A 25,728-nucleotide genomic window follows, 5' to 3' on the forward strand; every position below is an offset into this window, starting at 1 on the left:
AAAAATATGTTTTATTTATTATCAAAACGGTTAGGCATTTACCTTAAAGCAGAACCCATAGCTGACTGGCACTCCAGATATCTTTTTGCCTGTCAAAGACACATATATGTCACTACTGCTGAATTCACTGAAAAGCTGCAGGTGCCTTGGCTCCTAAAAGGAAGAGCAATATAAAACTATTACGGACATCTTAAATTGTTTACACCAAAAGGGGGGGGGAGACCGTTCTTTAAAGTATATAATTCCCCAAGTCAGCATCTAAACGATAAAAGAAAGGTGTTTCAATGTGAGGTGCAACAACTTACTTTTCTGAAGTGAAGAAATTTCGATCAACACCCATTTATTATTATCCCTTGTGAATTTATTAGTCACTTTCTTTTGCCAATGGCAACTCAAAGCAAAGTCTTAAAACCAGAGTAATGCCTATGTCAGCCTTGGCCAACTAAGTGCCCTACAGTTGTTTAGCAGCCTATTTAAAAGAGACATGCTAAAAAATCACTTTGCAAGTTAACTCTGCAAGTTATAAAAACCACTTTCATTTATTCAAATATTAACAAACAAAACCTCCCAGCCCATTCCATGCTTGCCTGCACCATAAATGTCTTCTTCTCTTTTCAGCATCATCAACAAAACCTGAGGGAGGGGGAGCTTGGCTTTTTCAACAGGACTTAAGGAGGACAAAACTATCCCTTACTGTGGAGAGAATATGATGCATACTAAGCTCTACCATTTGCCAACCTTACCTTTGACGTCCCCTTAGTGGAAAAATACAGACCCGATCTTCGCAGCAAAAAGTACATCCTTTTCCAGGTTTTTTTCCCTTGCTCTTTAGCATGTAAATAACTGTGAATTTCAGGATATGTACTGGAACTTAAAAACATCTGAAAGGGAAAAAAATACCACTTTGAATCCCACAGGAACAGACCTTTATCCAGCTACTCCTTCCTGTGCATATTTGGGAGCTCTGGAAGAGCTTCGGACTGCGCCGACAGGTGAGGAGTGTGAGTTCTCAGAAGCCTGTGGGAATTCAGCTGCTAATCTGACTGAAACGGAATACATAATTTGGTTTCTTATATTGCTAAGCTTTTTGCTAAAGGACCTCAGAGCTTCCACACACTCTGAAAACACTTTGCACGCTGCTAATGTTACTAAGGATATGGTAAAGGGAAAGGGAAAGGGACCCCTGACCATTAGACTCTGGGGTTGTGGCGCTCATCTCGCTTTATTGGCCGAGGGAGCCGGCGTACACCTTCCAGGTCATGTGGCCAGCATGACTAAGGTCCTGCTTGTGGACTTCTCAGAGGCTTCTTGTTGGCCACTGTGAGAATACGATGCTGGACTACCTGGGCCTCTGTTTTGATCCTGCAGAGCAGAGCAGGTCTTTTGCTATTGTTATTATTTTACTTGTTTTACTGAGCTCTACCATTTGCCAACCTTACCTTTGATATCCCATTTGTGGAAAAACGCAGACCCGAACTTCACAGCAAAAAGTACAGTGGTATCTTGGTTCCCAAATCAGCTCCTGAACGCCGAAAACCCAGAAGTGAGTGTTGTGGTTTGTGGACGTTTTTCGGAAGCCGAATGTCCAATGTGGCTTCCACTTGAGTGCAGAAAGTTACTGCAGCCAATTGTAAGCTGTGCCTTGGTTTCTGAACAGTTTTGGAAGTCGAACGGACTCCCGGAATGGATTAAGTTCGAAAACCAAGGTACCACTGTACATCTTTTTCCAGAGCCCCCCACCCCCGTTCTTTAGCATGTAAATAACTGATGCTAACAGAAGTAATAACTTTTTTAAAAAAATATTTTCTAAGGAACCAAGTCTGTATGCATCTCATAACCTGTTTCACAACTCCTGTCTGGGAGCCCACCTGTGAGAACAATCAGAATGCCAGGCACATGGAACAGGCTATCTTATTCAAATGACTTCTAGTGGTGAAATAATGTGAAAACTATTCAGTGGAGGCTGGTCCGTTAAGACTGAATGGGGCATTGCCCCACCAATCTCAGCCTGCCCACACCTGCCTGCCTCCTTACTTAGACCAGTCCTGAGGGTGGTACTACCCAGTGGCATAGCGTGGGTTACCAGTGCCCAGGGCTGCGCAGAGGGGAGTGGGAGGGAAATGGATGGAATACGCATGCACGCTCAACTGTCTAATGGCATCCATGTCATCCAAGAAGAGATTGCAGCCACAGAGATAAGGAAAGAGTCGTTCCATTGTCTGAATAGGTCACTTTCTGGTTCACATGGAGAAGCCATTTTCAACAGAGCCCAGCGATGCAAGCATGCAACTCTATTGAGGTAGCACTGGGTGTTGAAATCTTGCACGCCCTAACAGCCCTTGTGCCCCCACACACGATGCCACCGGTACTACATGTCAGCTCCCCCCTCCTCCTTAGTTGCAGTGTTGCCCCTTATAGCAGGAAAGAGGATGAGGAGAAAGTTAGAATTAGTTGGCTCTGCCTGTCATGGGCTAAGATACCATTCACTGATGGTCACCCAGATTTCTGTCTTAACATTTCTAATGAGCACCAGCCATCACTGGCTATCCTTAAACCAGAACTCCCCGTAGAACAGAATTTGAGGGTGAAGAAGGAGGTTTGTTTTATAAAGCACTTAAATTTGGGGAATAGGTAGGGACCATGCCGTTCTTAACAGTGCTGGGCCATGCCAGCCCTATTGTTCTGTCAAACAAAGACAATGCTTGAGATTTTCAGACACACTCAGCTGAGCGGTCCCGTTTTTAAAACATCAACATCTCACCTGCAGTATTTGCGTGTGGCTCATGGTTCCATTGATCTCATTTGAGAGGGATATCAGGTGTGCAGGGAAGAAAGTCTGTTAAAGAAAAAACAAAAGTACTAGAAGGGTTCAGGAAACATTCACAGATGCACAGCACATTTAGTTAGAAGGCCTAGATTTCATTTCCTTTATACCCTGTTTATGAGCCCTCTTGTAAAATAAGAACAACAGTAGTTGCCCTTGCCTGAAAACAAGGCCTTACAGCATCTGCTTATACCCTGAAGAACCAAAGCTCAGTGGGAGATCACATGCTTTGAATGCGGAAAGACCCAGGTTCCATTCCTGGCAGGTCCAGTTAAAAGGATCAAATAGAGAGAGTTGCCTGGGCTCTGAACCAGTGGTTACAACCAGAGTAGACAAAACTGGGCTACACTTTATATTTGAGTTTCTTCAGTAATGTTTTTATCTGGATTGTTTTATTTGATATTTTAATGTGTTCTAAACAGCTCTGAGATTTTAAATCTATAAAGTGCTATAGAAATGGAATGAATGATAATAGTGATAGCTAGAGAAATAATCTGACTAAAGGCAACACCTGGTGTTCTTAATGCTTTACTCCCGATAATAAACAGAGGGTCTTCCACGGCATTCAGAACATCAAGAGGATTAGTACTTGGGTAGATTTGTTGAGCCATATGTAATCAGGGTTTTCTTCTCAAAGAGATATCTAAAGCTGCCACGTTCAGGTAGAATGTACAGGTGTCTCTCCACTTATGCTTGCAACCATGTTTATGCATGGCACCAGGAAATAATTTAACAAATCAATTTAAACTGGAAAAAAGGCGCGAAACGGACTGAAAAGAGTGGGGAAACTGCAAAAATGGCACAAAAAGAGCGGGAAAACAGCTAGCAATCCCAGAAACCTTTGCAACACCTTCAAGGGTTTCCAGAGGTTTAAGGGATGTTTACAGGCTTCTTAAGAGTGTGTTCCCCACAATACACAATTTCAAATATATATGCAGTACCTGGGAACGCAGCCCCCATGTAAGTGGGGAGATGTCTGAATATGGGGGTGGGGCAACATTCATGTGGCCATCCAGGCAGTGGCGTGGGCTAGTACTAATGGGAACAGCTTTGCAGAACTATTTGCAAGTCTGCTATACTCTGTTTGAGCAGCGGCAGCAATAAGTAAGATAAAGGATCTCAACAGAGCCCAAACTCCCTGCCACTTCTTCCACTTATTCTAATAATGCTGTGTTGCCTTGTTAGGTATTTGGCAGAAACTTGTTTCATCTGACCCTCAGAGCCTAGAATTATATCCATGTTATCAGGGTGTGGGTGTATGTGTGTATGCAATGGTACAGTTAATTACATTTCTTGGCAATATTCCGGTTTTAACTGGGTGCCATAACTGATGACTAGCCACCCTAAATATTAAGGATTAGTAATTGAATCAAATCAATATACAGTCATGACTTACCTCAGGGTTTTTGAAGAACTCGTACTTGGCATAATTTTTTCTAAAATAAAATCTATTGCCTTCTTCAATTCCCCATCTTGACTGGATTTCAATCATCATTTCATGGTCTTCAATTATTCTCTCTGTGTAATAAAAGAAACATAAATCCTAGCAATTCTCCTAAATTAATTCACCTCCAGTGGTAAAATGCAAGAATTTGTATAAGTCACTCAAGATAATGATACTACAGTAGCTGTTGTGAAACTTTTGAAAAGGGCTGAAAGGCAAGAAAGAAATGAATGACAAGGAAGGAAGGAAGGAAGGAAGGAAGGAAGGAAGGAAGGAAGGAAGGAAGGAAGGAAGGAAGATGAAAGCAGGGACAAACAGGCTGGGTCCTGCATCTGGGCTGGCATGAATATGTCCCTAAGGGTATGACAATGTGTGTAGTTTGGTTCAGTGAAAGATGTCTGACACTCTATGTACTATATTCATCTAACTATAACCAGGGCTGCCCCATTTTGTAGCCTGAGGCAAAAAAACAAGATGTCAGCCCTGGTCCATTCCACATACAGATGCTGACCAGGCAGGCTGTTGAATTTTTCTTCAACACTGGTAATGGAAGACTGTCCATTGGCAAGTCTGGCTCCAGCTACTACTCATTTAATACTTTTACCCCCCCCCCCACTTCCTCACTGAGTAAACCAAGCAAACCTTCCACAATGAGAAAATCTAAAAATGAGATGCACCAAATCCATAGTCTTGTTAACGAGGCCAGTCGCTATGCAGAACACACACATCTCCTGTCATACACTTGCTCAAATAAATTCACACTGGTAGATATCAACCTGACATAACGAAGGCCACTTTGCTGCAAAAGATACATTTAATTTTCATGGCAGCAGAGAGATTGAAAAACCACGCTGAAGACTGAGCCATGTCTCAAAATATGCTTCTTTAAAGACTTTAAAGAAAGCTTTCAAACTGGTCTGACATTTAAGTGTGGTTACATGGATGTCAAAGTGACATTTATGAAAATGCCACCATTTGCAGGTTTGGAAGGTGCAGAAAGTTTTTGGGGTTGTTTTTTTTTAATGTTGAATATATTCAAGAGAGTATATTAACCCTTTATCTGATTGCATTACGGATTATTTAAATGAACAGTCATCATCACCATCTTGGAATCAGAGCTGATATCTACAACATGGTTTGAGCAATTTTCCATTTCCTACAAAAACAAAAGCTACATCAAATTTACAAAATTACGACAGCATTCTTGGTCAACCAATACTTCAAAATGCTTTTAAATCAATTAACAAAACTGCCAGAATAAAGAAGAATGATAGAACATCAGAAAGAATTCATGGTACAAACCCCAAGCCAGGTCTATACATCTAATGGCCTATCAAGTTAAATGCAGTTGTATATGGTGGTCTACCAGGGACTTGTGAAAACTCCCATTCTTTGCTGCCTGCAGGGAAGAAGAACAGAGAAATGCAGCCCGCAATGCATAGTTAGCAGGCTGCATTCACTGCGCGGCCTCAAGTTTTGTGCAAGCCTATTCTACGCCATATGTTTCTAATGGAGTGTTTCATTGCGTTTATCACAACCGAAGCTAGTTCCATCAAATTCTGCCTCTGGAACAAAGCCCAAGAGATGCCAAACCATACTTCTTTTGAAAGCCACATCTTGAAAGAAAATTCTAGAAGCTCTTCGGATAACCTGCACTGTTGCTTGGCAATGGGCTCCATGGGCTTCTCTGTGCCCACCAGTCCCTTCTGTCGGGCTCACAAGAAGTTTCAGTAAACATCCCCACAATGCACAAAGAGACTTGTGCTCTTCTTGCTCAGTTCCTGTCTGATCTGGCTTGATCTCTCCTACACAGAACAAGTCCCCCTACATTTCACTAGGAGCCAGGGCTAGACATCTTCTCTCCCTTCTGTTCTGAACAGAGGAAATGTGGAAAGGGATTCTCTTTGTGAGCAAGTGTGCTGGTGGTCTTCCATCCCTACCCAACTGAGGGGAAAGTGAGGGAAAGGGATGCCTGCACCATTTTGTGGTCCTGGTTCCTTCCCTGCTCTTTTAGATGTGGCAGCCATTTTGTGTTATGACATGCCCCCATGGCAGCCATTTTGTGACTGGTGCCCACAAGCTTCCAGGAAGGCCCGCCAGAGCGCTGGAGAAAGATTTGCCCAAAAGTAAAAAACACATATACCCCTCTTGGCCACCTTGGAAGAATTGGGAAAGCTGAAAATGCACCCCCACAGAAATTCTAAAGTACCCTCTGAGAACGCAGAATAATGGAAGCCTCTCTCGAAGGGGAAGAAGACATTTGAGAAACTGGAGGACAGATTTCAGCACAGCACTGTCTGTAGTTATTCCCTCCATCTTCTCTCTTATACCCAACTCATATCTAATCATAGTCACCCATGAATCAAATCCATTTATTTTTGTTTCTTGCATCAATGGCTCTGGTCAAGCATGTTTATAGTCTTGTTTTTAAAAAGCACAAGGTCTTGTGGAGTGGCGTTTTCCCCATTTGGGATTCCCGTGGGCGAGGTTTAGGGAAGATTAACGATGTAATTAGGCAGGGAGTAGTTATATTGCTTCCCAATACATAAGCCCCACACTCTCCGCACATCTGTTTGGGGAAAACCTCAATTGAGAAGAAGCTATGGTTTGGGGGGGAACCCGTAGCAGCAATAAAACGAGAAAGGTGGGGGTTACAAATGTGTTCATTTGGTGTGATATTTTGAATGAATGCTCCCTTGTGGTCTGGTTTGTTGAATTTATATACCAACTCCCCCAAGGACCTCAAAATGGCATACATAGTTCTTTCCTTCCACATTTTTATGCTGTGAACCTTCGGATGAAGGGCAATATACTAATCAACAACAACAACAACAACAACAATCCTGTACTATATTAAAGGGAGTTATGATGGCCAAACTCCTGGACCAGTATGAAATACATGGTTAACTTCGGTTTTACCATTTCAGCCTTCAACTAATTCAAAAAACTAAAAAACAACCAATGCCAGTAAAAACCACAAATTACTGAAATTCTGCACTTGAGTCCCTTGCTAAAAGTTACTAAAGTATCTGTAAGTTATAAACAACAGCGACACCTAGTGGGCATATCAATGTTCCACACATACATGCAAAAGAAGGTATTAACCTCTCTCTCTCTCTCTCTCTCTCTCTCTCTCTCTCTCTAAGCCTTCACACAGGCAGCAGTGATGTTGTTTAAAACACCGTCAATATTTTCCTCCTTCCCTTTATTTATTTAATCTATTTATATGCCAAAGATCGCAAGGCGGGTTACAGTATAAAAATGAAACATTCCTGTACTGTGCAAATTTAACAGCTTAGATTTATAGCAGTCCTGAAACTCCCATCCCCTGCCGGCCCTGCCATTAGGCAGAGTGAGGAAGCTGCCTCAGGCAGCAGAATCTGGGCGATAAGGAGCAGCGGTGGCAGGAAGGCCCTGGAGGACACAGCTGTGAGCTCTGCAGGTTCTTCCCCGAGCCCCCTGAGCTAGCCTGTTGCCTGCGCTGCAATGGAAGAGGCTGCTGTGAAAATAAGATTCAACTGCCCATCTGACCAGCTTCCGTACATAGAACTGGAGAAGAGAAGCAGAATCAAAAGCGCCTTCCACCAGCAGAACACAAAGTTAAGCTGGTGCAGAAATCCCAGGGGTTGCTCTACCACCAACCTGAAGTAGCATAATATTTCACTGACCAAACAGGTGGTGCAAGTCAGAGGTGAGGAACCCCACACTCAGGGGCCAAATGCCAAAATTCCAAAACCTTCAAATTCTCCCCGGGGCCACAATCCCGTCTCCCCAGGATGGAGCCCTTCCTTGACCCTGCTAGGCAGTGGCGTAGCGTGGGGGGTGCAGGGGGGCCGGCTGCACTGGGCACAACATCTGGGGGTTAGGGTTAGGGGGCGCAAATTACTTGCCTTGCCCCGGGTGCTGACAACCCACGCTACGCCATTGCTGCTAGGGACTTTCATTGGGTGCTTTCCCCCTGTCTGCAATGTGCCCTTGAACTCTCATAATACTTATTTTTTTATTTTACTTTTCTTCATTAAATTCGCATGCCACCCTTCACCCGCAGATCTCAGGGCATTTCACTGCATTAAAAAATGCAATACAATAGCGCAAAAACACATTATAAAAACAAGAACAACAAAAACCAAACAAACCAATAACCCCCTTCCCGCAAACACATTTTAAAAGGGTATAAGATCTTAAGCAGCCCAAGGCCTGGTTGTTGTTGTTATTATTATTATTAGTTTGCTACCCATCTGGCTGGGTTGCTGCAGCCACTCTGAGCAACTCTCAATAGAATATTTAAAACGCAAGGAAACATCAAACATTAAGAATGTCCATATACAGGGCTGCCTTCAGATATTTGTTTATGGATGAAGGTTTTCGCCTGGTACCTAAAGGCATATAAGGCCTCTTGCATGCTTGAATAGAGGATAGAGAGGGGTGGGTGGGTAGGTGAGAGAGAGAGAGAGAGAGAGAGAGAGAGAGAGAGAGAGAGCTGCATCTAGCCTGCTGCACAAAGGTAGCATTTATATTCATTGTTCTGCTCACTTTTGAACCAGGCCCCTAGCCACCACTGGCATGCAGGCCTTGGAAAGTTGCTGAGAAGGGAACACAAGGTTTCCCATTCCTGGTGATGGCAAATGCACTTCCTCTGGCACCAGTGAAGAGCTCTAGGCATCTTTCACCACCTCCAGCCTGAACTGAGCCTGCTTCACAATTTCCTCTTCAACGGGTAGAAAACATGTAGGCAGTGCAGCAGGAACACTGGGTTAGTTAACCTGATCCTCTGATTCAGCACAGCATGTGGACAATTACATTGAAAAGTTATCGGGGGGGGGGGGATTAAAGAACTTATGAATATTCAAAACATCTGTCAAATCTGAATACTCGAAATGTTGGATTTTGAACATGCGAACTATAATAAGCTACCTGGCATGCTGAAAAAATGCCCAGAATTCCATTTATGTTTCAGGGGCCAGGTTTCGATGCTTAGAAATTTTGGAGCTCCGAGTTAAGAGAAACCATGTAGTAAAAGCCCTGGAAAACTTACAAGGCAATGTTTTCCCAAACAAACACACACACACAAAAAAGCGGGGGGAGAGAATAATTTAGACCAAAAATGATCAGCAACGGAAATGATTTTAGAAGGCTCGTGTTGGCTATATTACAGCTGCACAAATTAGAGTGTTAAAAGCAGCTGGCACCACATTGCAAAACCCCAGAAAGAGCGATGTTCTAATAATTAGCCTGGTGTGTAAACACTTAACACACACACTCATTACAAAAGCTGACATGTGATTATTGCAGTAAATAGAAGCACCATATTCAATTTGCGATGATTTATAGGTTCGGGCCTTTTATTCATGAACCACTGGAACAGCTGCTGGGTCTGTTCGTAAGAGAGTTTGGAGCACAGCTACCATGAATTATTTATTCCTGAACTAGTAAGTAACACAAATACGTCTTTCGCTGTCTCTTACTGAAAAGAAACATTTCACTTCTGTAATGCAGGGGTAGTAAACACAGTGCCCTTCCAGATGTTGCTGAACTACAACACCCGCTGGCCCCATCTGTCATGGATGCTTTAGCTGAGATTCCTGCATTGCAGGGGGTTGGCCTGGATGACCCTCAGGGTCCCTACAAATCTATACAATGGGAGGTAAAGGTAAAGGGACCCCTGAGCATTAGGTCCAGTTGTGGCCGACTCTGGGGTTGCGGCGCTCATCTCCCTTTATTGGCCGAGGGAGCAGGTGTACAGCTTCCGGGTCATGTGGCCAGCATGACAAAGCCGTTTCTGGTGAACCAGAGCAGCGTACGGAAACACCGTTTACCTTTCCGCTGGAGCGGTACCTATTTATCTACTTGCACTTTGACATGCTTTCGAACTGCTAGGTGGGCAGGAGCAGGGACCGAGCAACGGGAGCTCACCCCATCACAGGTATTCAAACCGCTGACCTTCTGATCGGCAAGTCCTAGGCTCTGTGGTTTAACCCACAGCGCCACCCGCGTCCCTCTATACAGTGGTACCTTGGTTGAAGAACAGCTTAGTTTATGAACAACTTGAATTAAGAACGCTGCAAACCCGGAAGTAGGTGTTTTGGTTTGTGAACTTTGCCTCACATGTTCCATTTGTAAATTGAGCCCGCCACTACTATGGGAAAGCACGCCTTGGTTTAAGAACGCTTTGGTTTAAGGATTAAGTTCGTAAACCAAGGTACCACTGTAATTCTATGAATAGGAGAACTTCTATGAGAGGCCAACATTTAATGGGGTGCCCCTAAGCCTGCAGGCTTTAGGAAGGAGGCACAAGTCTCCGCCAGGGTGCTGGAGCCCTCCAAACTCCTTCCCAAAGCCCAGTAAGCGCTTGCCCGGCTCTGGGAAGGAGGAAGGAGGTCTCTAGGACTCTTGCAGAGCCCTCATGCCCCCTTCACAGAGCTGGGCAAGTGCTTACCAAAGTTTGAAAAGGCGTTCTCTTTGGTTGTACCTAAATCCACCTCTGTAGACACAGAACTGAGCCCTAGCCAATTTGACATCACAGCCAAAAAGGACCATGAGCCAGGCTTCTCTGCCCTGACCAGACCTCAAATGATGGGCATGGTCTTTCGTTCTACTTCTGGGGTGAATGCTATTCCCGCTTTGTCTGTCTGTTACTGCAGGTTCCCCTTGCGCGTTTTTAAAGAATGCAATACGTGAAAGTGCTTAAAGCCAGCATTAGATCTGAGGCTTACTGGGCACCTAAAATCTGTACTTATTTTACCGCTCATAAGTGATTATACTAACGACAAGCTGCGGCTCCAATACGCCCGGGCAAGCATTGCTAATGTAGCACAAGCTGTAAAAGTTCCATCTTTCACGCTTATTACTTAATTCAACACAGCTTCAGAACCGCACAGCTCAAACGCTGCTGGCATAGCACGGTTTGATCTGGGCTTTCAGAAGTTCAACAGCCGCAGTTCTGAATTCCCCACGATTGCTTTAGTGGACTTTAAATCAAATCTCAGCAGGATAATTTATGGCCCTGTAAGAGGATGCCGACAAGTCTCCTTCAGTGGAACAAAATGTAATTTAGAAGACAAGGCATTCACTATCCACACTGAAATATGCAGTAGGCTATCACTACTGTAACTGCAGCACAGCCAACAATGTCCTTGCAGCAATATTTTTGGCTTTCTGTGCAGCGGGGCTGATGTATGTGCAATGAAGGGTGCAAGTTTACAGATTTAGAAGTCTGTTGTTTTTTATTTGAAAAAATACACCCCCCCCCAAAAAAAAAACCTCTGGAAATATTTGGATGAGTTGTGCATTCTTATCCTACTGTGAAAGACAATGCCCCCCCAATAGGATAGAATCAGTGCCTTTTTTCTGGGGGTACGCAAGGGTACGCAGCATGGGAACCTTTTTTTCCTAGAAGAAAAGCACTGGTTAAAATTGTGGCACTTACTGTAACTTCATGGTGAATACTGGCACCTTTTTTTCCTTAAAAAAAGAAGCACCGGATAGGGTGATATTTAGGCTTCTATCCAATGCAGTGCTAAGCAACTGGATAGTTTGGTTAGAGCATGGTGCTGATAATGCCAAGGTTGCAGGTTTGATCCCCTTACGGGACAACTGCATTTTCCTGCATTGCAGTGGGTTGGACTAGATGATCCTCAGGGTCCCTTCCAACTCTACTGTTCTATGAACTGCCCTAACAGTGCACTTGCATGGCAAGACTTTCAGCCCTCTCCCTGCACCCCCATCCCACTATGAAAGATTTGGGGGCATGCGCTCCCACTGCACAAGTGTAAATCCTTGCACTGGTAGGACAGTTACTTAGTACTGCATTGGTTGCAAGTGTTTCTGTGTGTTTGTGACACCCAGCGAAACATACAAAACAGTGGCTCTAGACTCCTAGAGACTTCAGGCACAGGTCCGTGACCTACAAATTCAAACTTAGGTCTCTGAGCATATTAAGAGTGCAGATTAAGAAGAACAGACAATCCGAGGCCCAGCACAAAAGAACTGGAGCACCCCCTAGCAACATCTGTAAACGACACACTTTCTGAAGCAAGCAGTACTTACCTAAACCTAAGGAAGTGAGATGTTCAAACATAGTCCAGCTGTGATCATCCACATAATGGTTCTTTAGTATGAGCAACTGGCACAGATCTCTGGCTGTTATATCACTTGGTACTTCCAAAGCTCTGCTAGAGTCATCCTCACTATATATTTTGATTACCTGTTAAAAAGGCAAAAGAAGATTAGCTGATACATGCAGACGTGTAAAATGTTGGCTTCATTAGCAGGTGATTTTGTTTTATGCTTGCAGCATGGGGAGAACCTTCCTCTGCAACAATTGCTCTGTGTGCAATATTTGACACAATTACTTCCAGTTTAACAACCATCTATAGATATAACTTGGGGGGGGGGGGATCCAACAGATACATAAATATAGGCAGGGCTATTTTTCTAGAAAAAGAGTTGCCGGAACTCACCATGAACAACTCCCTTGTTTGCTTGTAGTAGCATCAGCACCCACCTGAGATGTGCCACTACCAAGAAGGCCCTCTGCCTGATTCTCTGTAACTTGGCTTCTCGCAGGGAGGGAACCGCCAGAAGGCCCTTGGTACTGGACCTCAGTGTCCGGGCAGAATGATAGGGGTGGAGACGCTCCTTCAGGTATACTGGGCCGAGGTCATTTAGGGCTTTAAAGGTCAGCACCAACACTTTCAATTGTGCTCAGAAACGTACTGGGAGCCAATGTAGGTCTTTCAAGACTGGTGTTATGTGGTCTCAGCGGCCACTCCCAGTCACCAGTCTGGCTGCCGCATTTTGGATTAGTTGTAGTTTCTGGGACACCTTCAAAGGTAGCCCCACGTAGAGCGCATTGCAGTTGTCAAAGCGAGAGATAACCAGAGCACGCACCACTCTGGCGAGACAGTCTGCAGGCAGTTAGGGTCTCAGCCTGCATACCAGATGGAGCTGGTAAACATCTGCCCTGGACACAGATTTGACCTGTGCCTCCATGGACAGCTGTGAGTCCAAAATGACTCCCAGGCTGCGCACCTGGTCCTTCAGGGGCACAGTTACCCCATTCAGGACCAGGGAATCCTCCACACCTGCCCGCCTCCTGTCCCCCCAAAACAGTACTTCTGCCTTGTGAGGGTTCAACCTCAATCTGTTAGCCGCCATCCATCCTCCAACCGCCTCCAGGAACTCACACAGGACCTTCACCGGTTCTGATTTGAAAGAGATTTGTTTTTATATTAGCAAAAATGCCCGTTATTACGAAAGGGTGCGTACGAGAAGAGAACACAAGGTATTGCATTCAATGCATGACTTTGTGAAAGCAGAACAACTCTGATGCGGAAGGGTTTTTCTCCTCCCCCTCTGTCCCCCAAATCTGTGCTGGGGGTTCCCCTGCCAACTCTTTGGAGCACATTTGAGGATGGCACAGAGCACATGCAGGGTGAAGGAGGGGAAGTTGTTCTGCTCACACTTTTGTTGTCGATCACTGCCCTTTGCTGCAAGGGCCCTCCAAAGGGATATGATGGTGCATGTTTCCACCCATTGCCCTCTGATTCAGCACACTGATATGACACCATGCGATGTAACATTTGCAAACACAGAAGTGTTGCCTCTGTTGAGGAACGCCACATCATGTGTACCTCTTTAAAACACTTCAAAGCAGCAGCCCAAGCATTTCCCATCCTATCTTTAAAGCAATTTTTAAAACTCATGCATCTAACAACACTCACACACACACACACGAAACGGTAGAGGAGATTCAAATGCAGGGCACAACTTGCAGGAAGAAAAGCTGTCTAGACCTCAGGCATCTGTGTATCAAGTTTAGTTTGTGGGATATTACAGAAAAACTCAGAACCCACATTTACACATAATTCATCAAAGTCGCTTCAGTGCTGCGTTTAAAAAAAAAGTCTTTACTACCAAAGGTCTGTAAGCAATTCCTTATGTGCAGTTTCTAGGCTACAATACTCTTCAACCTGCATCCACAAAAGAATCCAAATGTCCACTCAGTCAAGATTTACTGCTGGCAGAAATAACTGTTCGGTAGGCCGCCCAATATACTTCCAAGGCAAGTTAACAGTCTGAAGGTTAGATTCTGACCTTCTGGAAGCCTAATTTATTTGAGAGAAGACTAGGACAAAGACATGGAGCGCCGGTTTCCTCAACAGCAAGAAATCTGTTCCCTCTCCCCCTTTCCAAGGCAGGGAGTTCTGCCAAGGAAAGAGGATTATGAGCGCTGGATGCTGCTAGCCTTGCCAATTTCCTTGGTTACTATATGAAGAATATTCAAGTATTTGGAAGAAATGAGCAGAGGGGTTGGAAGAGAAATAAAAAATCTAAGTGGGGGAGGAGGGGACGACGACAGGGAGAGGTAGAAAGCTCATCAAGCCAAGGAAGGCGCTGAGCATTGGCTCATTACCATGTTCTTGTTCAAGGGCATCTAAAACATTTTCACTGATTGTGCCTTTTTCCGTGCAATTGCTCCCATACAATATAGCTGTTAGCTCAGCTTTCCTTTTAAAAAAACCGAAACCTCATAAAGCTCCACGAAGGTCACTGAAAGATATCAGAAAAGAAAAAGGGAAGGAATCAAAGCACACGCTGCTGACCTTTGGATAAAAAATGTGTGCACTTCAGCAAAAGGGTGCAGTGTTCTTTCTTGTTTATTTGCACCCTGCTTAATGCCAAAACAGGCTTCTAAGTGGTTTACAAAGTATTTAAAAAGTTTCATTTCCAGCATTTATATCCTATCCTTCATCATTAAAATGACCTCACAACAATAAAAAACACTTCAAACCAATGTTTTTAAATTAAAAAATCTTTTTTTCAAACAACTGCAACTTAGTACATAAATTATTCTATCCCCACACCACTCCATGGTCCAATGACCTAAGACAAAAGGCCTGAATTAAGACAGGGGTTTTCAGCTAGAAATGAAAGAGGCCCAGTGTTGGCACCAGATTGACCTAAGAGGAAAGGGTGATCCAAAACTGGGGTGCCACTACAGAGAAGGCCTTTCCCCAAGTCCTAAACTTGAAAGGCTTTTCTTGGTGATGGTATAACAAGAAGGGCCTCCATTCACAAATCAAACAACATGGTACGTCCAATATTACAAACTATCATGCAAATGTATAAGAGGTTAACTTGAGCTCAGCATAGGAATCTGAGACAAATAACTAAGGATCCTGTCCGAAATTGCTTTCAGTTTGGGCATATACACACAAATACTCAGAGCAAACCACTGCCACTAACTGTAATGAAGTAAAGGAGTGAGGTATTATAGACTTGAGAGGACGGAGGTCAGGAGTAAATCAAACCCCGACTCTACAGCAGAATGAACTGCTACATGTTATTTGCAGAAGCGTAATCCAGAACATGAGAACCAAATACCACCGTCACCCAAGAAGCATACACACATATTAAAAGGTCCGAATCCACTGCTTAATATACTATCTTGCTAATTTTAACAGTGGTTTAGGTCTAGCAGAAGTTCACTAGGAAAGGCTGTCATCACATTCATTTCTCTTTTCAGGATTCTGCCTCTCTTTGAGGTCTTTCCAACTATAGCTTTAGTTTCAGTACAGCTCCCTGGATAACAGTACACATTAGCAGCACCCACAACCCATTTAAACAGAAAATGGTGTGTTATTCCAATTTCCAGTGACACACATTCTAGTTCTTATCTTCAAAGTTTTAAACATAGCTGATCCTGGCTGGAACAGAGTTCAGAATGATCAAGTCCCTGATCTAAACCTCACCACTGCCCATAACCACTCTGGCTGGCAGGGTTGTCAACTTTTGAACCAAGCCCTGTGCCTTTAACTGTGATCCAATTTGCAGCAGCTGGCAAGCAATATTGATCTCCACCTGGTGGGAAGCTTCGCCTGCTGGTTTCTGTAGATCAAAGGGATGTTAAAGGCACAGGAGTAATCTACACTATTTTTTACGGTCAGCTAGCAGTTCTACTAGGAGGCCTCAGGCAAAGCACTATATCGCCTACAACATTTTGCACAGCTTACAAGATATACCGACCAACCTTGCAGGATTGTTCTACGGCCTGTGGAGATTAAAACTGAAATCCTACACAGTACACACTTACTTGGGAGTAAAGCCCCATTAAACTCAAGAGGGCTTAAGTAAATAGTCATAACACAGTAATAGTATTGCAAGGATGGGGGGCATGTGCCCCTTCCAGAAATGGCAGGACTGCAACTCCCACCAGCCCCAGCTAGCAGAGCTAACAGAGAGGATAATGGGAGTTGTAGTTCGGCAAGTCTAAGTTGTGAAAAGTGTCGGGCACATGATGCATTTGTACAATGGCACATTAGTACAACTGCAAGCCAGACACTATTTGAAAAGTCATTGGTGCTAATAAATTTGTGTAACGAAGTGCAATGGTGCGAGTCAGTGCTAGCTCCAAGATTCTGGGGGCCCTCAAGCACAGCAATCCCCAGTGAGCTTCCCTTGCCTTCTAAGAGGTGAGCCATGGAAACAGAATTGTCTTAGGCTGTATCTGATCTTGCATATCCCGTAAAGGTAAAGGTAAAGGGATCCCTGACCATTAGGTCCAGTTGTGACCGACTCTGGGGTTGCGGCACTCATCTCGCTTTACTGGCTGAGGGAGCCGGCATACAGCTTCCGTGTCATGTGGCCAGCATGACTAAGGCCGCTTCTGGCAAACCACAGCAGCGCACGGAAACACAGTTTACCTTCCCGCCAGCGCGGTACCTATTTATCTACTTGCACTTGATGTGCTTTCGAACTGCTAGGTTGGCAGGAGCAGGAACCGAAAAACGGGAGCTCACCCCGTCGTTGGAATTCGAACTGCCGACCTTCTGATCGGCAAGTCCTAGGCTCTGTGGTTTAACCCACAGCACCACCTGCGTACTAAGTGGAAAGGGCAAGCCTGTTCAGGAGGAGAGCCTTCTGCTGGTTTGCAGGGTCTGGCAAACGTCTCACCTCATCTCACCACCCTCTGGAGCCAACCTTGTTACCATCATTCATGTTTTGAAGTTTCAGCGGAACATAGCATAGGAAGCGAAGTATCCAGACATGTCCTCGAATTGGTTAACAAGCACTTGAATCATGTTTTGGGAGCGGGGTTATTTCGTGCGACTTTTATTTGAGAGATCTCATCATGAATGAAAACTGATTCCCACGTTACAGATATTTCCCACCCCTCTTCAGCTTTTGTGAACATTCATGATTTCAAGTTCAGTAAAGGTAGAATGAAGAGTATTTGAACTTCTGGGGCTTTTCCTTCTCCTGAAATAAACTCTTGGCCTGTAACAGGTTAATGACGGGCAGAAATTCAGCACATACCCCTTTAAAACGTTTAAAAGCCCTGTTGAATGTTTTGGCTGGTTATTTCTGGTCAGCTTGGGAAAAATATGACTTGATCCCCAAGTTGTGCAGAAATAAACCAGCCAAAACATAAAACAGGGCTTTTTAAATTTTTTATGTATCTAAAACGCCTCGAGTTTTCACTGTGAAATGAATTATAGCAGCAATATATTTCACTGGAGTGGCTACAAGAACAGAAATCACCACACTTACGGACAGGGGAGGAAAGAATCTAACATTGCTTACATAATCTTAATCAAAATACTAAAGCCCCATAATAATAATAATTTTATTATTCATATGCCACTCATCTGACTGATTGCTAACTACTTCGTAGACAAGGGATTGCCACAAGCCAGGCCTCTTTTTTAAAAAAAAAAAAACATCACCACCTAATACTCTGTTGGGTCTTACACACTACTTCATTTACAGTGACCATATTATAGAATGTCAGTACATTTAAAGCAACAGGAGCGGCTTTATCTACATATCAAAGCAGAAACAGCAGCAAGAAAAAGGCTCAGAGATGTGTTCGGGGGTTTTTTAAGTTATCCATTTATTTCAGTCATTTCCATCCTGCTGCCCAAGTTCCCAGGGCAACTGATGAACTGCATAATTTTGCAAGGGAGCACACATGCTAAATCCTCAGGAAGGCTGGAGATCCCACATTTAAATTAAGAGGAAAGGCAGCAATTTATGCATAGCGTGCCTTTCACACTGGATGCAATACTTATATTCTACTTTTGGGTAACCTCTGCTTCCAAAACAGAGACATGCCTCCCCCTGCCCCTCAGCCTCCGAAGTCACCTACCCGTTTTTGCAGAACTATTGGAGTAACCACAGGAAAGGTTGCCCTTCTTCCGTACAAGCTCATTTCTGTCGGTCACAGGTAATTTAGCTTAGAAACTCTTGTCCAGACCACTTGCAAAATTAAGAAGACAAAAAAAACCAACCCTCTGTGGATCCGCTCCCAGTCATCCACACCTTAATGAGAGTCGGTGCATAGAGACGACTAGCAAAGCAATAAAAGGCATGCTGTTTCAGTGAATCCACTCCTTCGGAAAGCCAATTAAGGATGACTCCCAGACAGAACTAGCCAATGGTAGGCCGATCGGGATACATGGGCAGGACTTCTCCTCTGTCCTTGGAAACACATTGCGATACTTCTGCTTTTTAAGTTTAAAGACCCAGATTGAACAAGCATTTAAATCACTCAAAATCTCATCTGCCTACAGTGCCTTCGCCGCTGCAGTGGGGAGTTGCATCTTACTCCTCTCCCAGATAGATTAATTGTTTCAGTTTGAAATGAAAGACACACACTCCTTACCTCCAAACTGTTATGCAACCCTTAGAAATGGCATGGATTGGAGCTGAAAATATATGCAACATGCACATTCCGGACCTGCTTTCTTATCAGACAAGGATATATTCCAACAACAAAGGGAGGGAGTTACATACTGTACTGCTAAACTGGTAATAGATTTGGTCCAGGAGAGTCAATTATCTTCCTGTGTCTCAGTTGCTAACTTACTTACTTACTGAGCTGGTCACAAAAATAGGCCCCAAAATTCCCCACCTCCCATTTATGGCCAAGCCAGGGTAATTTCTTTTCGTGCCAATAAGGGCAGACAGTTAAATTGAAGCAGTAGCTTTGGCAATGGGATATTTCTCTGGCTTTTGCTTAAAAAGAGGAGCGTCTATTGCACACTACAGGAAAATATACAAGCATATTTTTATAGCACATCCCCGAATAGCTCATAGCTCCTTCAGCACTCAGGACTAGTAATCCCTGCCAAAACTGCTGTCGTGTTTTCTTGAAATAGTTGGAATGTAGCCAATGACAGACAATAGACAAGAGGGTTAAAAAACTCACCAAAAAAAACCAACCTCCAGGTCTCATTAGTTAGAAATTTTAAAGAATTAAGTCTTAATCAGTTACAAGGGAGGAAAGACCATGCCAATATATCCAATAACTCATTTCTTAAATACAGGCGCACAAACATGCTGGAGCATGTCTAGCTAACGTTATGAAGCTTATCCTTTTTTTTATCTCGGTAAGCCATTCACAGAATTAGGTTTATAAATTTTGATAGGGACCAGACAAAAGCAGTAACCTGTGATCATGATCTGGCAGTCCTTAAAACCACAACACAGGAACACAGTGTTACAAAACTTGGGTGTCTCCCCCTTTCTCTGCCAAGTGACGGCAAGAGCCCACGGTGTCTTAGGCACTCACACAGGATCCGTGCTTCTTTAGAGAATTGAAGACGCGTCGGAGACTGTCGTGGCTTTAAGAAATATGGTTTATTTACACCTTCAGTCTGCATGGAGGGAGTCCAGATGTGTTCATTTCATGGCAGCAGCTCAGGCAGCCTCAAGCCTGTCCAAGATGGATCTCAGCTATTCTTCCTGTCCAAGATGGATCTCAGCTATTCTTCCTGTCCAAGATGGATCTCAGCTCCTCTTCCTGTCCAAGATGGATCTCAGCTCTTCTTCCTCTCAGCACCCCTTGCCCCACCCCCCAGGCAGTTACCCTGGCAACCTTCCAAATCTCCCATCTCTGTTCACACCTGGGGCAAGGGGGAAAGGAGTTTTCTTGTATTGTTAATGTCCCTCAGCTGTTCTAGCCCAGCCAGGTTGCTTTGCATAAGCGAGCCCAGGAATTCCTTTGCAGCTTGCATTCTCCCTTCATATCACAAATAACCAAAATCCTAGCATTTATTAATTTCTAGGGTTTACCCTAAATCTATATCACCAGGAAGCTCCCTTTTATTGAGTCAGACCATTGGTGCATCAAGCTCAGTCTTACCTCCTCTGACCTGAAGCAACTAATCAAGGTTTCAGATAGTATCTTTTCACAGCATTACCTGGACACACCAGGGCTTGAACTCAGGACCTCCTGCATCTCCCCACTGTGGAAGGACGTCTGGATCCAGAATTGGCCTCCACAGTCACCTACGGACACACCTCTAAGACCATGGAAGATAATCTTACTCAGCTACGAGTGATCGCCAAAGCAGCAGCAGCAGCATGGATAACAGGGGCTCTACCAATGAACTATAGTCCTTCCCCATAGCCTTAATTCCCTAGTGATTTGCCTTGTGCAACAAAGAAAGGTGCAATGTGATAGAATCATTTTTTGCTCCATAATGCAAGTCAACAGAAGGCTGGGCAAATGCACATGAAAATTTGGAGATTCAGCACTTCTCAGCTTTCTACATTATTTCCCACCGCAAGCACAGTCTCTTACATTCTCCGCAAGAGAATTTTTTATTTTAAGCATTTAAAATGTTTGTGATCTTATAATGTGAATTGCATGTCTTCTGCTAGCTGCTCAGCTAGTAATCACTCAGGGCTAGAAATACGCTTCATGGGACCCCTGACCGTTATGTCCAGTCATGGACCACTCTGGGGTTGTGGCGCTCATCTCGCTTTACTGGCCGAGGGAGCCGGTGTTTGTCTGCAGACAGCTTACGGTTCATGTGGCCAGAATCACTAAGTCGCTTCTGGCAAACCAGAGCAGTGCACGGAAACGCCGTTTTCCTTCCCACCGGAGAGGTACCTATTTATCTACTTGCACTTTGACGTGCTTTCAAACTGCTAGGTTGGCAGGAGCTGGAACCGAGTAACAGACGAACCGCCGACCTTCTGATCGGCAAGCCGAGTTTAGACTACAGCGCCACCCGCGTCCCTTTCATGCTATATGCTAGGTAACAGATTCTAAAAAGTTATGTTCATTAGCTATCTAGGAGAATTGACATGTAATAATCAAGCAGCTAGGAGTGATACTGAGTCTTCCAATTTCACCTCTATTTAGAGGTTATTTATTTAAAAAAATAGGACACTGCAGTCACACAGGGGGTGGCAAACATCTTTAAAATATGTTCTTATTTGGCAGTATCTATAAACAGGCAAGACCTTCTTCTTTTCCTATTTCCTTCATTATAAAATTCAAGCTGTGCTTTGATACCCCCTTTATAATTTTATCGATTTCATTCACTCCTGATATTTAATTTTTCTTCTGACTTTATTATCAAAAGCCCCTTGTGTTGAACTTTTTGGTTAATGTTTGTTTTTCCCTTTGTGAACACTCTATGGCATTACATGTTGTTGGCCTCCATCTGTCTCGAGAGACAATGGAGTTCACCTCTGCAGGGGGGAGTCAAACAGCTATCTTAGCAGCACCAAAGTGCACAAGCCTGTACAGTGCGCATGGAGCTCCTGGGCTCAGCCTCATCCACGTGTCAGATCAATAAACTGAAACCAGAGCTATGACAACTCTAGTCACCAGGCTTCTGTGACATCCCATCAGCTCAACCAATGACTAATGAGAAGTCATTCACTTGTAGTTAATACACAGCACATACACTTTAAGAGTTGCTCTTTAAGATCCTGCGGGAAATCAATATACTAGCAAATCCACATACTTGTTGTGGTAGTTTGATGCTTCTGGAAGCCCCAACTAGTCCAAAATGCAGCGGCTAAGCTACTAATGGATGCAGATGGCTGATAGCATGTAACATGCCTGCACTGGCTACTCATATATTACCTGTCCAGGTTCAATGCTCTTGTGTTGATATACAATAGCCTGAACAACTTGGGTCCAGGATACCTTCAGCACCATCTGAGTCCTAATCCCAACTGGATCACTAAACTCATGTAGACAACCACTGTTGGTTTCCTCCCCAAGTCACAAAGGCTTGTCTAGCCTCAACCAGAAGTCAGGTGTTTAGTGTCACTGGTGACACGCTGTGGAATGCTCTTCCAGCAAAGATTTAGCAGGCATCCTTGCTTCAGACTTTCAAGTGTCTCTTGAAGACATTGTTTTATTCCAATAGGACTAAGTGGTTGTTCAGACGTTTATTGAGTAGCCAGTCAGTTTAATGATTGTTCTGTACTGCTTTTAATGGGACCAAAATTTAGAAGGATAGTCAGATAGAACCCTGGGTGCTGCTCTCTCAAAGCTTTCCCTGGTTTATTGCAACTAGGGAAGAAAATCAATGTTCCTCAAAAAGCATGCATGTTCGAGCAAATAGTCTATATGCAACAGCATCTTTGATTGTGAAAGATGGGGAACTGCTTGCAGACCGAGCCAAAGTCATTAAAAAAAAAAAATCTGGCTTGGAGGGTCAAACATTTGCTCCTTGTCAAATTACCTTTACATCAGAAGCCATAAAGCCAAATACAGCACAGCAATTCTCAGTTTGTTGCCAAAGTAAAGAGATGCTCAGCTCCAACCTTGGCTCATATCACTACAGTCAAGCAGCAGCAAATCCATAGTAACAATATAATCACTTTCAGCATTAGACTAAATACCCATTTGCTTTATTATCTTGAGGCTTAGGCACAGAATCTGGGGCTGCTTTGTTTTGGAAATTTCCACAATACAACCTCTGCTCTGCTGCAGCTCGTGGAATGAAGTTCCCTTCCCCTACACTAGAAATCCAGTGCCTTTAGTATTGGATCATTTCAGCTATCATTGCTAATGAAACTGAGTCAGAAGAAAGTCCCAATGCTCTCTGTGGGCTCAGTCCAACTGAGCTCAGCATCTCACTGAACTGTCAGATGAACACAGCTCTGTATAACATAATACGCAACAAGCCCAGTGCTCTCGGGAAGCTGCTTCCTTAATGGCTGGCCTAGACCACTTGTGATGGGCAGGTGGATCTGGGTGTTAGAATTCCTGCTCCATTATTGCAGTCATGGGATTTTTTTCTATCACATGACGGTGTGTGTTTTGACTCCACAGAGGGAAGTGACGGAGACATGATGTTTGTGTTACTGTGTTCCGTGAAGTGGGACTATTGTCCTTTGTTCTTTCTCTTTGCTGTCTGATGCTAGAGAGAGAGGCAGTCGTGTTGCAGTGCTCCGAGTGTGTTTATATGTACATAAAGTAGATTAGCCAAAATGCTGAGTTGCTGAGGTATGTTAGGCAAGCTGCGAAGACTCTGCGGATCCCTAAGTGTGCCAATGTCTGTTGGCATCGGTCGCTGTGATGTTCGGGCAGAAGAAAGCTTTTGAAGCTCCCAAACGATTGACCAGGAGGGAGGGAACATGCCAGTCGGGCATGTGTCTCTGCCAGGGACCTACTTGAGTGTAGGACAAGCTGCTGACACTGGGGTCCCACCTCCACCATAAAATTACAGCATTATTATCATAGAACCATAGAATTGTAGAGTTGGAAGGGACCCTGAGGATCATCTAGTTCAGTGTTTCCCAAACTTGGGTCTCCAGCTGTTTTTGGACTACAACTCCCATCATCCTTAGCTAGCAGGAGCAGTAGTCAGGGATGATGGAAACTGTAGTCCAAAAACAGCTAGAGACACAAGTTTGGGAAACACTGATCCAGTCCAACCCCCTGCAATGCAGGAATATGCAGCTGTCCCATATGAGGATCAAACCTGCAACCTTGGCATTATCAGCACTACACTCTAACCAACTGAGCCATCCAGGCTCATGTTAACAGACCTGGCTTGCCCTAAAGAATCTTGGGAACTGTAGTTTAAGGGTGTTGAGAGTTCTTAGGAGACCCCTATTCTCCATGTGGAGCTACAATTCCCAGATGTGTCAAATTGCAGTGTCTGGGTGAACCAGTGACTCATCAGACATTGCTGGACTCGCATCAGCTCCAGACAACATAAGCTAAGCTCAGAAATAATGGAATTTGTAGTCCAATAATATCTTAACAGTCACGGGTTTCCCATCATTTTGTTAAGACAACAAATCGTTTTCAAGGCTTTCCTGCTTTCAACGCTTGCAAATATGAAAAGTGAGGCATGGGTGGTTGTTTTTATGAATGTCTCTGCAATGTTTGCTAGAATTTCTATATCCTGATTATCATGGGCTTGCAGCTATTCACAGCTCTGAGCTCTCATAAACACAGCATCTTAACAGGCTATTTGTAGCTCATGGGATCACCATACACCTTGGCTTGCAAGATTTTTCTTTTTCTTTTTTAAAGATGGTAGCTGACTTTCTATCGCTAGACCTTGACACCAACATATCAGTGACAAGTTCAGTTGATGGATGTTGTACGTATATGGCTATTTGCTTGTTAATTAAAAGAATCTCTTCTAAATTACTACATTAAATCTGGAACTTCATGTTGAAGACAACACATATGGTACCATGAGTGAAATGCTTTGTGGAACGGTACTATGGAATAGTTGAGGGTTCTGTATCCTTTATCTTTTTCGCATAAGAGAGGTGAGGAATGGAAGCGGGAGAAGTTTAAACAGCCATTTTTAAAATTTATTTCAGGGTCTTTATTTCAGTTACCTTCTTGCTATACTCAAAACAACGGCAGAAGTTTGAGTAAACAGGGATGGAAGAACACTGAGACAAAAACAGTGGCTTTAAATAATGGCAGAGGTTTGAGTATAGCAGGGATGGAGTAATGCTGAAGGTTTTTTTAAAAAAACAAGCAAACAGTTTTAACAATGAGAAATAGCAGAGAATGGTACAATATAGAAGCTCACACCACAAAGCTAATATCACAGTGGGTGCCCTAAATACGCAATGCACTCCCCAAAGAAATTTGCTTGGTGCCAACAATTGCATTGGCTGCCTATTGTCTTCCAGGCCTAATTTAACATGTTAAAATTTAAGGTGACCTGCCTGAGTTTTAAGATCTGCAGGTGAAGTTTAAGATCTACTGGTGGTCCCCATGCCTAATGAAATATGTGAGGCAGAGCCAGGCTCTTTCTGAAGTGCCTCCCTTGCCTTTTGAACAATCTCCCTTCTGAGGTGTGCCTCACTACTACATTCATGTCATTTCACTGGCAGGAGAAGATGTACTCCTTGCCTAGGCCTCCAGGGAGGAGCAAGGGGCATTTAATTTTTTTGCTGCTGCTGATTATATTTGTAGCTGAAGTCTGTATTTTGCTCCACAGTTGTTTAATCTTATTGTTTAATTTTTTGTTTGAACTGTGAAGATTTCCACCCGGTGACATTTAGGAGAAGGGCAGGTTATAAATACCTTTAGTAAGTAAATGAATGGCACATAAATGGCTTTGTGGGACATCTTTGGGAGAAGAAAAGGCTCAGGAGCAAACCCTACACAAATCCAGAATGGAGTCCCTGAGGTTGGCACCTTGAGTGCCTCCTTCCCACAACTCCTGCA

General features: G+C 43.9%; 1 protein-coding gene across 4 annotated transcripts in view; it reads right to left on the reverse strand.

The window, feature by feature from the left end:
• Positions 1-25,728, reverse strand: part of GRB14 (growth factor receptor bound protein 14) — a 49,316-nt gene that overhangs the window by 6,969 nt on the left and 16,619 nt on the right. For 2 of the 4 annotated variants that reach the window (XM_083710051.1, XM_083710050.1), the window contains exons 3-7: positions 12,315-12,471; positions 4,221-4,342; positions 2,762-2,836; positions 744-881; positions 43-153 (exon numbers count right to left, since the gene is read on the reverse strand). In XM_083710051.1, coding sequence (XP_083566177.1) covers positions 43-153; positions 744-881; positions 2,762-2,836; positions 4,221-4,342; positions 12,315-12,471 — 603 coding nt within the window. Of the gene's footprint in view, positions 1-42; positions 154-743; positions 882-2,761; positions 2,837-4,220; positions 4,343-12,314; positions 12,472-18,417; positions 18,746-25,728 lie in introns of those variants that run through there. The other 2 variants (XM_083710053.1, XM_083710052.1) reach the window with 2 other exon arrangements.

The sequence above is a fragment of the Podarcis gaigeae genome, assembly GCF_964106915.1.
Source record: "Podarcis gaigeae genome assembly, chromosome: 1".
NCBI lineage: Eukaryota > Metazoa > Chordata > Lepidosauria > Squamata > Lacertidae > Podarcis > Podarcis gaigeae.